Source organism: Filicampus tigris, chromosome 6, assembly GCF_054856515.1.
Source record: "Filicampus tigris isolate MCC_2025a chromosome 6, RoL_Ftig_1.0, whole genome shotgun sequence".
Classification (NCBI taxonomy): Eukaryota; Metazoa; Chordata; class Actinopteri; order Syngnathiformes; family Syngnathidae; genus Filicampus; species Filicampus tigris.
The window spans coordinates 26372420-26387955 of NC_141222.1; the positions used below are offsets into that span (position 1 = coordinate 26372420).

General features: G+C 40.0%; 2 protein-coding genes across 3 annotated transcripts; one reads left to right on the forward strand and one right to left on the reverse strand.

Moving 5' to 3' along the window:
- Positions 1–201: 201 nt before the first annotated feature.
- Positions 202–7400, reverse strand: eri2 (ERI1 exoribonuclease family member 2). The gene is made up of 9 exons (XM_086033523.1): positions 6080–7400; positions 5452–5516; positions 5292–5372; positions 5091–5218; positions 4494–4656; positions 4328–4428; positions 3664–3745; positions 3498–3586; positions 202–2438 (listed from the first exon to the last, which is right to left on the reverse strand). The coding sequence occupies exons 1-9, from the start codon at positions 6100–6102 to the stop codon at positions 1602–1604; spliced, it is 1569 nt and encodes a 522-aa protein (XP_085889649.1). The 5' UTR covers positions 6103–7400; the 3' UTR covers positions 202–1601.
- On the forward strand, positions 6268–15264 carry rexo5 (RNA exonuclease 5). 2 transcript variants are annotated; one of them, XM_086033521.1, is made up of 18 exons: positions 6268–6422; positions 7179–7438; positions 8234–8360; positions 8437–8560; positions 9503–9610; positions 9691–9776; positions 9855–9970; positions 11161–11299; positions 11384–11581; positions 12204–12283; positions 12359–12467; positions 12625–12720; positions 12786–12923; positions 13029–13121; positions 13581–13878; positions 14711–14880; positions 15000–15109; positions 15184–15264. In XM_086033521.1, exons 2-18 carry the CDS (start codon positions 7191–7193, stop codon positions 15257–15259), a joined length of 2316 nt encoding a protein of 771 aa, XP_085889647.1. In that variant the 5' UTR covers positions 6268–6422; positions 7179–7190; the 3' UTR covers positions 15260–15264. The 2 variants fall into 2 exon arrangements, with proteins under 2 accessions (XP_085889647.1, XP_085889646.1); XM_086033520.1 differs by lacking the exon at positions 6268–6422 and adding an exon at positions 6491–6621.
- The last annotated feature ends 272 nt before the right edge of the window (positions 15265–15536 follow it).

Consider the following 15536-nt stretch of genomic DNA (forward strand, 5'->3'; position numbering starts at 1 on the left):
ATGGAAGCCTCATTCACGTCCAAAAGTTGAGAACTTCTACGGCATCCGATGAGTGACGAAAACATTCCCTCAGTCTCACAAAGTATGCCCAATTTGCCAAATAAAATGTAAATAAATAGTAAAGAAGAAAGATATTTGACTTATTAGCTGTTTGATAGTAGTTTAATGATTATTATTAAAAAATACATTTGTGACTGAAGGATTCATGTTTCGGACAGCGTCCAAAGCATGCAAGGAAATGATGAAAACCAAATATTAAAAAAAAAAAAATCTATGTAATAATATGAAATTAAAGTTACAAAACAATCAAATTTAGGTTACTCATTCATGAGCAAGCCGCTGTTCTGAATGTACTTTTGGTGTCCTATAAACTCACCTTTTCTTGGAGCAATTGCAGTTTGACTGGCTCTAAGTCAACAAAATGTGGCTGATTTACATTTCTATTTCAGAAAACATTCAGAAATTGCAGTCGTGTCCACTTGAGCAGTCAGTCTTTGTACATAAGTGAATTTAAAACGAATGTGACCATAATGACACACTGTATTGACAACTTCCCATGAATTCCATTTAATTTGACCGTCAAATTGGTCACATTTAATGGTTGTAAAAACCATTAAACAGAATTTAGAGAATGTAGATTTGAAGAGCCGTCACTTTTTCCTGTGATCCAACTGGTACTTGATGTTATTGACTATTAAACATACAACTGCATTTTTTTACAACAGTCTTAACATACACTTTACTTCTATGTAAACAGAAGGCAATTCAGTTACTGTATGTGGTGTCTCAGTCTGAACACTAGGGAGCCAGGCATAGAGTAAATAAGAGACAAAGAAGAACGTAGCGTACACTGCTGGAAACATGAAGGAAGACAAATGTAGAGCGTGGTGGATGACTACTGTTAGTGAGAATCTAGATAAAGATTTGAAACCAAAATTTGACACACAAGTGTCACAATCAAGGCCCAACATGATTTTAAGTGGCCCGCCATAGCAAATAATGTCCATCAATTTCCGTGATTTTTGATAACATTTCTAACAACATTTCAAAGTGTTATTTGCGATAAAATGACCACATGAGGGGCCTCTTGATTATTTAAGAAAAAAAAAACTAAAAAAAAACGTTTTTAAAAACCCCAAAATATTCTTCAAAGAACAGGGGAAATCGGGAGAAAAAATCCCGGGAAAAAATTGGAAAAATTCAAAATAAAAAAAAAACCTTGAAAAAAAAACAAAAACATTTTAAATCTGCAATATGCAGGGGTCGACAGTAATTTAAAATTGTAATATCACCAATCACAACTAGGTAGCAGACATGTCTTAGTTGTGCTTACACTGGGTCTGTCACATACTACAAGTGAGCAGGCCTAATATTTTTTTTGTGGGTATGGAAAGATATGCAGGACAAACATAATACCGCAATAATATTGACATTTTGACTCGCAATTGTGATATTGAGGGGGAAGGGGGGGGGGGAATTATTAATTAATTAATTAAAACATTATTTTCAGCCCTTCTACATCTGGCTTGAAAGCATAAATTAAAATCCTGAAATGCCGTGATTTTTTTTTTTTTCATATTATAGTTAAGTCTTATTGAGTGTTACCAGCTCTTCCTCAGTGCGGACTTCTGAGGCGGCCGTGTGGCTCGCACGTGACTCGCCGAAATAGACCACCTGGCCTTTAGGACCGACTCCCACTGAAAAAACTGGCACCCCTTATTCTTGTTTGGTCCCGCCCCCTTGCCGCCACCTGAGCGGCGGCCGGCGCAGCAGTAGAACCCTTTCCCTTGGTTGGGTCCCCCATTGGACACCTGCAGACGCTTGGCACGGCGTCCGCAGTCGCACAGCGGCGACGTCATTTTCCCAATGGTCGACAACGAGGGGAGGGCACCGCCGTTCGGCACCCTGGAGACGCCACTGCCACCGCGACAAGAAATGGCGGCGTCAGGGGTGTGTGACCTCTCCTGGATGAAGAAGCATTTGGGTTTGAACACCGAGGGTGTGTTTGATTTCATCACCAGTGGAGCCTCAGGTTCCTCCGCGTCGTAATCCGAATGCAGCTGCCCCTCGGAGTCCTCCAGAACCACGTCGTCATACGTGGATCGGTTCTCTTCTTCTACGGGGAACTCCTCCACACTTTCAGAATTTGAGGTTGGAGGTTCGAGGCTGCCAAGGATGGTGGAGCACAGAACCAGGCCATTGTTGTTGTTGTTGTTGTTGTTATTATGCCGGATGCCCCACAGTGGTGTTGTCCTACCATCCAGAACTGTTTTTGGGGACACCAAACTCTGAACGGCGTCTCGGTCGTCAAGGTTTGGGGCCCGATTGTTATTCCCAGTGGGTGTTGTTCTATTTTTTTCAGGCTGATGGTTTTCACTGTTGTGACCACAGACTTTTCCGCTCCTTTTTGTCAGCGTGGGTTTGACCGCTGATGGCGTCTGTGATAAGAGACGAACAGTTTGTACATCGGTAGCAGTTCGGCAAATAGTGACAAATTCTTCAAAAATGCGGCTTCAAGATGTTTATTGCCACTCCCAGTTGAAGTTTACTCTCAAACTAAACATAGAACAAAGATAATTACTCGTGTAATTAAACAAACCACAATGACTTTGTCTTACGAAAGTCTGCTATCTCAATGCTAATATGCAATGCGAAATGCCGCTGACGGGCTAACGAAACTAGCATCAATATCGGGGTATGGACGCTTGAACACAAACGGTGCGGCATCACATGTAGATAGGCAATGTGGTACGCCTCTGTGAAAAAAATGACCAATGCTACCGCAGCTTACTGAGCAGTTGTACGTATACTGCACACATATTATACTGCACCCTAGTGGCCAAGGTGCGCGCATCAAAAGGTGCAGCACAATGAATTAAAACATGATTTTGTTTGAATATTGTTTTCATATGGTTTTGTAAGTTTTCTTGCAACATAAAAAAAAAGGTTAACTATATAAACATCACGTAGCTCACTTGCTCATACCTTCAGCACAATGAATACACGTTAAAGCCAGTCAACCGCATCATGCTATCCCCTTTGTTATAGATGTGATATGATTGTTTGTAATATTCCAATAAATCACTTCTCCACCCCGAAATATTATGGTTTTATCCTAGTAATAATTTATCATAGTTTTATCCAACTATTATGTCTAAATTCCAGTAAAATTGTGTTGTGTTCTTTTAATATAATGGTTTTATTCAGTAATATGACCTTTATTTTGATTTCATTTCATATTTTAATAATCAATGTACAATCTTTATAAGTTATTATTTATATACAGTATGTCCATTCAACTGTAGCACAAATTATACCTTTAAGCATAAGTGTCTAAAAATCACATAAAAAGCAGCAGACATTAAAAAGAAAAAAAAACAAAAAAAAACTTGTTTCTTTATTAATTTTAAAAACTGTTTGCGAGGCACGCCGGGGGGGATCGCAGGCAGGAGTCGGCGGATTCAGGAATCGGGGTGTGATGTGGGACGCCCACTCACCCTCTCCAAGCTTCTTGTGGTCTTCATCACGCATCCATCACTCATCATCCTTACTGCCAGCCGAGCTGTGTTCCTGGCATCATCCAGACCTAATAAAATGTGAATCATTAGTCGATTTAAGATGAAGAATGGTCAAGTGTGAGTAGAGGTGAAGCTCTTGCCGCACCGGAGTGTTCTCTGCCAGAAAACTGTATTCCCAAATCTTGTAGCGCGCCATTCAGACCTTTGGGTTTCCTGCTGTAGAACATCTACAAAAAGACAAAAATCATGTTTGAAGACACATGCGGCATGAGGGGGCGCTATTACGATATATTCACATAAGACCATATTATGTTATATTATATTACCGTATTTTCTGGAACATAAGCAATTATATTACCGTATTTTCTGGATTATAAGGAGCTACTTTTTTCATCGGTTTTGAACCGTGAGGCTTACACAAAGGTGCGGCTATTTTGTGGATTTTTCTTCCACCGCTAGGGGCGCTCTAATCGGATTTAGAATCAAAACTAAAAAAAAAAAAAAAAAGAAATCAATGCAAAGACGAATACGGTACTTTTTTCTTTATCAGATAGAACACGGACGAGAAACTACCAAGAGTTAATTATTTTCAAATCCTCTCCCCTTCATCATGGGGCCCACATGAAGAAGTTCGTATGATGCAAGTTTTAGCAGCAAAGTTGCTGCCGTGTTAAAGGGCACTGTTAGGAAATAATCCGTTCAGGTAAATACATGTACATTTACAGTTCAAATCGTTCTGTAAATGCAGTAAATATCTGTTTTTTTCAACATAAGTATCTGCGGCTATAAAAAGAGCTAAATAAACTTACCCTGTACGTGCTCCTCAAGTCGATCCAGCAGTTGAGCACGTCGGGTTTGTGGATCTGCTTGCGTTTACACTCATAGTGCAAACAAACGCCCAGATCCCAATCTGACACCATATTCTATTTGTTAATACATGTTTAAAAATGCATGTTTGAAAATGAAATATTCTACCTGACCACGTGAGGAAAGAACAGAGCTTTTGTGCGGGCGACTCGGCGGAGGGGCTCTGTTGCCGGGCGGGAAAGACCACGCCCTTCTCCAGGCGGAGCTTCTGCAGCCAGCGGCCGAACTGAGACAGACAAATCCGGAGGGGCGCCCCTGCCTCCACCTGCGACTGACGGTCACACACACACACACACACCCAAAAAAATAAATATACATCTCAGTAAATAACTCTTTATACAATTAAATAACGCAAGTATTATTGACATTCAGAAGCAAAGCTGAGAAAATAAAAGTAGCTGACCAAAACTATTCAAAGAACGACATTGACAACATTTAAGCACATCAACAGAAGACTTTAAAAACATTTAAAAGTAAAGTTAAAAAAATAAAAGTAGTTTTCTAAAATTACTACAAAAAGAATACTTTTTATTGTAATTGTACGGTTTGGTATTTTTCAAAAATTCAGTCTTTCTTACTGTACAATAATAGTTCCCCCCCATAATATGAAGTTATTCTCGTAAAACTGCATTTTTATTCCTGCTAATATTACTCTTTTCTGGTGAGTGTTTTTGTGTGTGTGTTTGTTTTGTTCTTTGCAGTCACCTGTGTGATCCCAGTTAGCTCAGTGCAGAAAGCTGACAGTATGGGACGCTCCTGAGGTTGAACATACGCATGAAACTCGGACTCAATCTCCCCCGTGGACGTATTCAGTAGAACGGCTGGGAACTCAACTGCGTCAAAAAGGCAAAACAATAAATAAGCTGCAATAACAATAATAAGGCACTTTTGAAAATGAAAACTTACTTATTTCCTGAGTGTGGTTGTTTTTCTCTCGCCAGCATGTGGACTCAAAATCAATGACAATCAGGTATGAAAATGTTTGATCTGACACAAAATATTAAATACAACATATTATGAAATGCCACATTCTAAATGATCACATTTGCTTAATTGTGCTACTAACTTGACAGAAGACTCTTTTTTTGCCCAGTAGATGACTGACTACGCTGCCTCAGCAGTCCTAATTCTCTGTGGACATAAATACAAGAATTTACTGTACAGCATACACTTATCAATTATTGTTGTTGCGTGACTCGTGACACGAACAAACAAAAATACCCCCCTCACTCACTCACACGTCAACACGTTAATCCAAACATTATGATAAGAAACTGAGGCTGCTAGTACTGCAGCTCTGCATACCTTTTGGCTTTGACATTATAATACTTTAAGTCAAAGTGGTTCTTTCACTTTGGAACTTTGTCCAATCAATCTGATCATGCTATTTATGGACTAAATGGGTGTGGAGGTGATTATCAAGCAAATAAGCCTCGCTGTTATGTCAAAATGTTGCAAGAATGTCCGCTCAGACACAATTTCATAAAATAGTAAAATGACAAAGGTTTTAGTAGATTGTTTAATTTCACATATGGTGGTTGATTAAGCGCCCCCAGATACTCGACTATTTTATATGTAACACGTTAAAAAGTAAGTTTTACATAATATGTGCCCTTTCAAAATAATGGGTTGATTTATTTAGTTGACTTAGCCGCAACATACTAACTAGCCGTTTTTTTTTTAACGATACTCACTTGGCGAGCTTCTTTGTCGACATTTCCGCCACTTGAGTTAGTCTCTGTTACTTTCATGGCACCATTTATTGCGGTGTTTCACGTTTAAGAAAGATCAAATCGAGCAAATCGCGCTTTCTTTTCAAACGAGTCGCATCCATGTTTCTGTGTTCGGCTAGCTTGGTCCGCACGGCAGTGAAATCGATAGCAGAGTGAAAGCGGATACCTAAATAACGCGACCGCCCTGAGCTTCGAAATAAAGTCTTACCGTTCGGATTTCAGCGTATATATTTTGGGGGAACACTTCCGAGGAATTTTCAATAATTATTAAAAACATTTTAAATGTAATTTTGGACCCAAAAACGTGAGCATAAACTGCAAGCATTTTTTAAAAATCGATGTGTATGATTCTAGGATTTATTTTGAATGTATTCAACCACACATGATTTTAAGTGCTTCCGTCATCAGGAAGCGTTCCTTTTCTCCCCATGCGCGGCATGTGTGTCTTAGTAATCGCAATATTAAAAATGTGAATTTTGAACTTCCCGGAACGTCATAACATGGTAACTGTGTATTTGACATTTTATTTTAGTGGCTTAACGTACTATAAATCGTTAGCGTTTCCACGCCGAAACGTCAACATGAATGTTAAACTGAAGTGGCTGCATTTGGGGTGAACGTTTTTATACTACCTGTTCAAACGTTCTCACTGATTGACTTGCTAACCCACTGACTCACCCACTCACTAAAATTACTAACGGTATTGTCTTACCAACCAAGTCTTAATTCACCAGCTAAATCACTCACTAATTTATTCACTCAACAGCAAATTCATCCAATCCAATTCTAACTCATCCACTAAATAAGTCATGCACTCACTCCATAATTCACCCACCAATTAACAGTCCAACTAATAAAATCCCTATCTCCAATGCACGTAGTAACTCGGTCATGCATTCACATTCTTAAGTCACCAATTTGGTCTCTCTCACATTGAAAACCCAATTTACAAACTGTTTCATTCATGGATTAACTCAGTCAGTTACATCATGTAATGTGACAGCGTTTCAGAATGAATTGAGCTGTAAATGACATTTGTTTATTTTCCATCCGCGTTAAGATTGGCTGTAAAATGGAGTCCTCGCCGTCAACATCATTCAATGGAAAGAAACGAAAAAAGGATCCAGATCTTCATCATCATGACCCCCACATGGCGAAGAGGCTCAAAAGTGAACATGATGGCGCTAATGAGACGGAGGAAGTTGAACCGCGAATCTCTGTGCTTCCCCACCGCCTGCGGAATCCCATCACGGCCGAAGAGCTGACGCAGCTGCTGCACTACGCCGCTCTGGGGCCGAGCAACGGAGTCAGACAGCCAAGGTCACCATTCACTCATTCATTCGTTCATTAATGTGTACATAAAATATAATGTGCTCCGTCATAAAGGTTTATTGAGTGTACAGGCAGTGTTTTATTTTAAACATTTTTACCCTCATACAAGATCAACCTAAAATGTACGGTTAGTGAAAGAGTTAGCTGGTTGCTGAGTAAGTCAGCGCGTTAGTAATGTGTTTGTGAATTAGTGAGTGCGCGAGTGAGTAAATAAATTTGTGTTAATGAGTGTCTTATAGAATTAATGGGTGCGATAGTGTACTGATCGAGATGACATGAGCACATGAGTTAGTTGGCGAGTAAGCCAGTCGGTTGTTGAGTGAGTTGGCGAGTTAGTAAGTTGGCTATTAAGTCATTTGTAAGTTGGTGCGCGAGTGGGTTAGTGAATTTATGAGTGGGATAGTGACCTGAGTGAGTGTGTTAGTTGGTGAGTGAGTTTGCGAGTTAGTGAATTAACCAGTGAGGAAATTAGTGAGTGAGTCGGTTTGGAAATGTATTAGCGAGGTAGTGTGTTGATATGAGGTGAGTATGTTACTATGTTGGAGAGTGATTTATGTTTGGTGAGTTAGTGAATGAGTGAGCGAGTTAGTAAGTCGGCTTGCGAGTACAATAGTGAGCGATTTAGTGAATTACTGAGTGAGATGGCATGTTTGTGAACTGAGTGAGTGAGTAAGTTGGTCAGACTTAGGTAGTGAGTGAGTGAATTCAGAAAGTCAGTCGTCAGTGAGTGAATTCATGACCAATTTGTTATGATGAAACAGTGTTGTTCTGTGTGTATTGTAGTTGGTGTGGTCTTCATGGACAAAGACACGTTGAAGGCGTCAATGTAGTGGTGGTGGAGGGTGTGAGCCAAAGTGACTTTTACAAACACTACATGACTCTCAGGAACCTGAGGACCAAATACAGCAATGTGGGTAGTATTCACTAACAAGTATCCAAGCTGTGCAGATGGACATAGTTATGCTAATATTGTTTGTTTGCGTCAGAGGTTGACCTTCACGTCGTCAAATAGCAGCAGCAGCAGCCTGCTTTCTACAATATTCAGCAGTGAAGTGGAAACACAACCGTCTTTGTTACAGGACCAACCGAGCCACAGCAAGCTTTGCAAAGGTCAGCAATAAACACTCTGTTCTGTTTAAGAGTCCTGCCTTTGCAAAGATGTTACTCGGTACGAGAGTCCTGAGTCAGTTTGTCTGATCTGATGAAAAACATCATGTGCAATGTGACGCCGTTCCATTCCAGTCTCACTCACTTACTGGCTCACTAACTCACCCACCAACAATGTTATTCACTCACACACTCACTAACCGAGTCTTTGACTAATTCACTCACTAACTCATTAATTCACTGTCATCAACTCACTCACTAACTCACCCACCAAATCATTCTGTTTAACTCACTAACTTGGAATTTCACGAATGAACTCACTCATTGAACGGCATACTCGCTCACTGAGTATTTCACTCACTTATTAATTCACTAACTCATTAAATGACCACCAATACTCACGCACTGACTGAGTCTTTCACTAATTTACTCACCAACTAACTCATTAATTCACTAACTCACTCGCTTGCTTATTATGTAATTCATTAGCTCACTCTGTAGCCAAGTAACACTTTCACACTTACCAACTGACTCACTTGTATAACCACCCAACTTACTCTTAATTCACTAACTCATCCACTAAACAGATCACTCTCCCTAACTCACTTGTCCCTCTCACTCACTCACAAATTCATTAACTCAATCATTTTCTTGTTCACTAACCACGTCACCCACTCCCAAACTAACTCACGTCCATGTAACCAACGAATGAATTTACTTATTAACTCACTCTCTCAATAACCAGGCAACTCACTCACCAACTAGCTGCCATTTAAGTCAGCAAATTTTAAATTTTGTCACTAACGCACGGAAAATTTGGATTTACCTTAAAAAAAATAAAAAATTAAAAAATAAATCAAGCTTGACGACTAAGTAAAATAAGGTTCAACTAACTCACTCAACAGGTGTTTGTGTCACATGTATGTGGATGTGTGTGTGTGACAGTGCTGAGGACTCACCCGGTGGTCCTCAAGTATGGTACAAGCAAGCGCGGCCCAACAGCCTACGTGCTCAGCCAGGAGGAGTTAATCAAGCGGCACTACCCCGTGAAAGGTGAAGGGTCGCCGCCTCCCTCACCATCCTTATTTTCACCCTCTCACTTCCTGTTTTTTACTTCCCGTCGTCTGCGTCAGGTCTGGCAGGCTTTGAGGATTTCGCGTGCGTCGACTGTGTTGACATCACAGATGCCAGCCCTCTCTTTGGACTAGACTGCGAAATGGTGAGATGACTTCCAGGTTTAACTCCGCCCCGTCCAACCCTAAATCAATCACAGTTATTGATGGCAATCACGTGACAGTGTCTCACCAGGAGGGGCTACGAGCTGACCCGAATCTCCCTGGTGGACAGCGAGGGGAAGTGCGTGATGGACCAGCTTGTTAAACCTGACAACAAAATACTCGATTACCTCACCAAGTAAGCACAATAAAGCTCAGAATTTGTCAGTTGACAGAAAGAAAAAAAAAACAGACTTCAACCCAATAAAAAGTATCCAGCCACAAATAAATGACAAAATAAATACATTTAAACAACACAAACGGGATTACACAAAGTTCAGTTGCTGGTGAGTCCACAATTCAGTTGTCTAGCTTGTTAGTTTCTAGTTAGCTAGCTATCTTTTTTTTTCCTACATTATTGTAATTATAAATGGGTAGTTATTTCGGGAGTTATTCAGTCTGCTTCTTAGTTACCTTGTCTGCTAGTTATCTAGTTTGTTACATTGTTTCGAAAGTTATCTACTTAGTCTGTTGGTTGTTTTGGTTTATTCTGTGTATTTGGTTAATTTAGTAGTAGTTACTTCACCAGCCTTCTAGTTTCTTGCTTAGTTAGCTAGCTATCTCTTATTTAGCCGCTTAGCTTGTTAGTTGGTCAGTTGGTGACGCACTAATCAAGTTACTTAGCTAGTTGTTTGTTGGGTAATTGTTAACTGTTATCTGATAAGTTTGTTAAAAGTGAATTGGATTGGCATCTACTTAGTGAGCCGATTAACTAGCTACATATCTACCTAGTTTATTTCTTATTTGGCTAGTTGATTTGTAGTTTGCCAATTTGGGTGGTTATTTTGTTGCCTATTTATTTAGCTAATTGGTTGGTTAGTCTAGTAGTTGGTTAATTTTTTACAGAGTCATCTAGTGAGCTATTTAGTTAGCTAGATAGCTAATTACTTGATTGGTCACCTGGTTATTTGATTTGTTACTAAGTTGGCTAGTTTGGTTCGTTTGGTAGTGAAGTATCTAGAAATGTATTTAGTTAGCTACTTAGCTAATTTATTGGTTAGGTGATTATTTATTCTGCTAATTATTGGTTATATAAATGTATATCCAGTTAGCTAGCATGCTACCTGGCTAATTAGCTCATTCTATCCCAATGACGTATTTATATGTCATTTCACAGAGGGTCTGAGAAAGTCTGGTACCGAGTGAGTTGGTTGATTAGTCAGTTATTTGGTTACATAGTTATCTCATTAGTTGCCTACCTAGTTAGTTACCTACTTAGCTAGTTGATTAGCTGTTGAATTCTGGTTCTAGTTCTGGTAGTTTTAATGATTAAAAAACAAACGTATAGATAAAAGGCACGCACGGTATGTGTGTGTGCGCCATTGTCAGGTTCTCTGGCATCACGGCAACAATGTTGGATCCCGTCAAGACAAGTTTGCGTGACGTCCAAGTGAAGCTGAGGACGCTGTTGCCGCGCGACGCCGTCCTGGTGGGTCACGGCATCAACAACGACCTGGTCGCTCTCAAAGTATGTGTACACACGCAATATATCCAACTCAGACAAATGTCCCAAAGTGACGTACACGATTATTAAGATTTGTTATCGTTGCAGCTGATCCACCCTCACGTTATCGACACGTCCCTGCTGTACAGGAAGGAGCTTGGCCAGAAGTTCAAGCTGAAGCTTCTGGCTGAGGTGGTGCTTGGCAGGAGCATCCAGACGCAGGAGGAGAAAGGACACCATCCCGTGGAGGACGCCTTGGCTGCCTTGGATTTGGCCAAATACTTCATACGCAAGTCACCTCTGAAGGTAACAAAACCCCTTTCAAAGATACGCTACTGAGTGAATCACCTGTGAGGTTGGTTGGTTACTTAGCTAGGCAGTTTGTTAGTCAGTTGGCTGGCTAGTTTGGTTAGTTAATTTATTTTTACTTTTTTTTAATGTTCATTTTTTTATTTGCGTAGCAGTTTGTTTCATATTTGGTGGTGCTTGTTTTTTTATGGACTCTATAAATTGAGTTAGTCAGTTAGGTAGTTAGTCGTTTGGGTACCTTGCTAGCTAGTTGGCTGATGAGTTCATCAGCCAGTTAGTCTGCTAGGTAGTTGTTTAGTCAGTTTATTTCATCATTTAGGTTATTTAGTTCTGTATTTAGTTTGTTGGCTGACTACTTAGCTAGCGCATTGTTTAGTTTGTGCTATTAACTACTTAGCTAGCTTAAAGTTTAAGTTTAACATTTTTAGTCAGTAAGCTAAATAAAATTACTTGCTCGTTTTTTTTTTTGATTGTGTTTGTCAATTGATTTTTTAATTGGTTAATCGGTTAAATATTAGTTGGTTAGTGTGTTAGCAGCGACTCTGTAATTCACATCAGCATCACCCACAGGACTGGAGTGTAACAGCTGTGCCATGTGTGTTTTCGATTGTTGTGTCAGGTTGTTGAGGATCATCTCGAGGAACTTTGGGGTTTAACCAGAGAACAAAAAGAAGAAAATGAGCCCAGACCCAGTAGCAGGTGTGACTTATACACACAAATATTTGTTCTGTTGCGTTGCTCAAATAACGTATCCCGCTTATGTCTGGTGTGCAGGTTTGCAGACATGTTGCAGAATCTGGGCAGGTCTGTCTGCTATGTGGGAAAACGCTGTGACATCACCTTAAACGTGGCCAATCAGCTCTGGCACAACTCTGACAAACAGGTGCGGCGTCGGGCTATCAGTTATATAGATGGATTCTTTTTTTGGTTTAGTCAACAACACCTTTGGGACCAAAAATGTTGGGCTGAACTGCACCAAAAGTGAGCTTGTCGTCGCTAACGCGTATTTGACTCTTTTCTTAATATCACCTCTTGCGCAGGTCGTGGCTTCTTTCCGGAGACGGAGCAAGTGTACCTTCTTCTCTGTGCTCAGCTTCTCTTCCTTCTTAAGCGCCCCCCCATGTCAAGAGAATAAGGTTAAGACTCATTGTAAGTGCAAGCGTGTGTGTGTGTGTGGTCCCACTAACTGTGCGTGTTTTAGGTCAACTGGCGTCTTCAGGACATGTGCGTGGTGTTTGCCGGACCGCTTCCTGCCGACTTCTCCGAGAGAGAAGTGAGGCGACTGTTCCGCTGCTGTGGCTCAGTCAGGGCCGTCAAAATGCTGAATACCACACACAGGGTGCGTTTGATTCACATGCAGACGCAAGAGTAATATCGAAATGAGACATCCGGCCCCTGCTGGGTTCTGCGTGTCTTTTCTCTACTAAGGGTTGTTTTTCTGCAGGTTCATGCTGCGGTGGAGTTCGAATTACTGGAAGGAGCCGCGTTGGCGCTACAAATGTTAAACGGTGCCACCGTGCAGGGATACAACATAAAGGTAAGCTTGTCCACTCACAAGACATTATAGTTAATACAGATCGAAGTCAAACTTCTTGTAGTGCCGCTTTTGGAGTACAGTAAAACCTCCAAATTCCAGTGGAAATGAGTTGGAACCGTCAACACGCATGACGTCATGCAAGACTTCACAGTTCAGCGAGCATCGAAGGATGAACTTTTTGCTTTTTGGGGCAACTTAAACCCAAAAAGTGGACATTGAAGTGTTAACTTTTTTTTTTTTTACATGTTTATTTTCTTACAACCAAATTGCATTGTAATTTAATTTGTTTGGACTTGTTTTTAATTCATTCTAATTTGTGCAAAATGAATACATTTACAATATCTTTTTTGAACTACAGGTAAATGGTTTTGGACGGCCACAGTTTTAAACTGAAGCCAATGACAACTTCCATTATTTTCATGCGAAACAACACAAGTGCGTGTTTTATATATGTTTCAGGTTCAGAGGCCGGTGACCGAGTCCACGCTGGATTTTGATGTGACTTTGGACGCGCTGATGAGCGACGCCATCAACGCGTGCCGCCTCTACGCACTCAAGCTAAACTGTCACATGACCGCCAACGGGCACACGGCGGACGGCAAGTTTGCGGTGAACGGCCGCACTTCTGAGTCGCTTCCCGTCAAGAAGTGTGAGCTGAGCGAGGAGATGCTGACAAAGACGTTCAGCCGCTTCGGAGTGGTGGAAAGGATCGTGGTGATGGGCAAACCTGGAAGACGGGCCAGACATGCCTTCATACGTGAGTAATAAAACATGACTATAGCAATATTTTCCCCTTTGAAGTAACATTTTAGCATAATTGTGACGTAGTGATTTTCTTATCACTGATATCACTTAAACACAATTTGCAACACCATTTTTTTTTTTTACAGGCCTCAATGGAGTGATACAGATAGAAATAATTTTATTCCAGAGTTCAACTGTTGCAATTTGATATAAAATACAGATATACAAATTAAATGAGAAAATCATGTTAAAAAGTTTTTAAAATATTTTTTTTCTCAATTAAAACTGTCCAGTTACTTTAAAATTTATGAAACGATATTTATTCATTAAATTATTTTTAATCCAAACTATTTTAAAAAATTGGGAAAATATTTAGATTTACTCTTATATGCATACGTTTTTTTGTATTTTCAAATTAAGTGTATCTTTATTTTTTTTCAAGACTTAACAAGTGTAAATAAAAAATTATATATATATATATATTAAAGTAATTATAAAATGATTTGTGTTTTTTTTTCAATTAAAAAAAAATGTATACCATTTTTAAATGTGAAAATCAGATATTCAGTCCTGCAATTTATTTAAATACAGTTTAAAAATCTGAAACTATTTTTTTCAATTACAATTATATATGTGCTTACATAATTAAACATTCAAATTGCAAAAAAAAAATATTTTAAAACAATAGTGTTTAGGATTTTTTTTAAATTGTAAAAACTTACCATACAAGTGTAATTATTTACAGCTGTACTGTTAGTGTTAATTTAAAGTTGCCCTGAGAAGACATGCAAATGTAAGTGGTGTCACAGAAAAAGCACACTGTTGTGGGTCTTTTCCTCTTCCAGAGTTTGAATGTTCCGAGGGGAAACGAGCAGCTGTCGAGTCCTCTGCGGAACTTTGGCAGGAAAAGTACGTGACATGTCCGGCGCTGACTCCAGCGCACGCCACTTGTGGCGAGTGGCCGCATGAAGGGCCGCACCACTTAAGAGGCCAAACACACCAGGAACTTCCTCAGGTCAACAACACACTTCTGTTTACATTTACAAATATCGGACTAGAACGCTGACAAGTGACTTTTCAACCCTGTCGTCAAACCCTACTTTGAAACGCTAACCTGCGTTTTCTCGCGTGAAGGATGTCACGGTGTGTCACATGATGAAGAAGTTGGACGCACGCCTGGGCAAAGTCTTTAAGTCTCTCCCAGAATGCACCTTGTCTGTGGTGCTGCTGCTCCCTCACAACAGGTCACTCTCAAACACTTTTTTTTTTTTGTAAACACAGCTTTTTCTTTACCTTTATTTCCTTTTCATCTCCTCAGCGCTCATGAGCCGCTATCAGCTGGTTTGTGCCTTTTGGAGCTCAAGCATGACAAGTCAAATAAAGCCCTCACATGACAGCACTTGCTGTATCCTGGATGTCCACTTCCTGCGTCCAACAGACTTATTTCAAAATCAAATCAATTCATCTCTTCAACGACGAAACTTTCACCGTCTTCAAAACACTTTTGTTAGAATAGAACTTTGTCACTGGCTATGTTTACATGGACAAAATGTCTTCAATCCAATCAGTGTTTGGATTGAAATTATGATCGGCTGCTAGCTTCCGTGAATAACAGAAACGTGCATACCGACATCACAGACATGCCCGATAAAGACTGTTTGTTGCGACATT

Bases quoted from the DNA above. Each gene is read 5' to 3' on its own strand.
- eri2 (XM_086033523.1), bottom strand. From the start codon at position 6,102: ATGTCGACAAAGAAGCTCGCCAA. The intron at 5,219-5,291 runs GTAAGTTTTCAT...TTTTTGACGCAG, and splicing joins CAACCACACTCAGGAAATAA to TTGAGTTCCCAGCCGTTCTA. The intron at 2,439-3,497 runs GTGAGTGGGCGT...CTCTTATCACAG, and splicing joins CCACAAGAAGCTTGGAGAGG to ACGCCATCAGCGGTCAAACC.
- rexo5 (XM_086033520.1), top strand. The intron at 9,971-11,160 runs GTAAGCACAATA...CGCCATTGTCAG, and splicing joins ATACTCGATTACCTCACCAA to GTTCTCTGGCATCACGGCAA. The intron at 12,924-13,028 runs GTGCGTTTGATT...GTTTTTCTGCAG, and splicing joins TGCTGAATACCACACACAGG to GTTCATGCTGCGGTGGAGTT.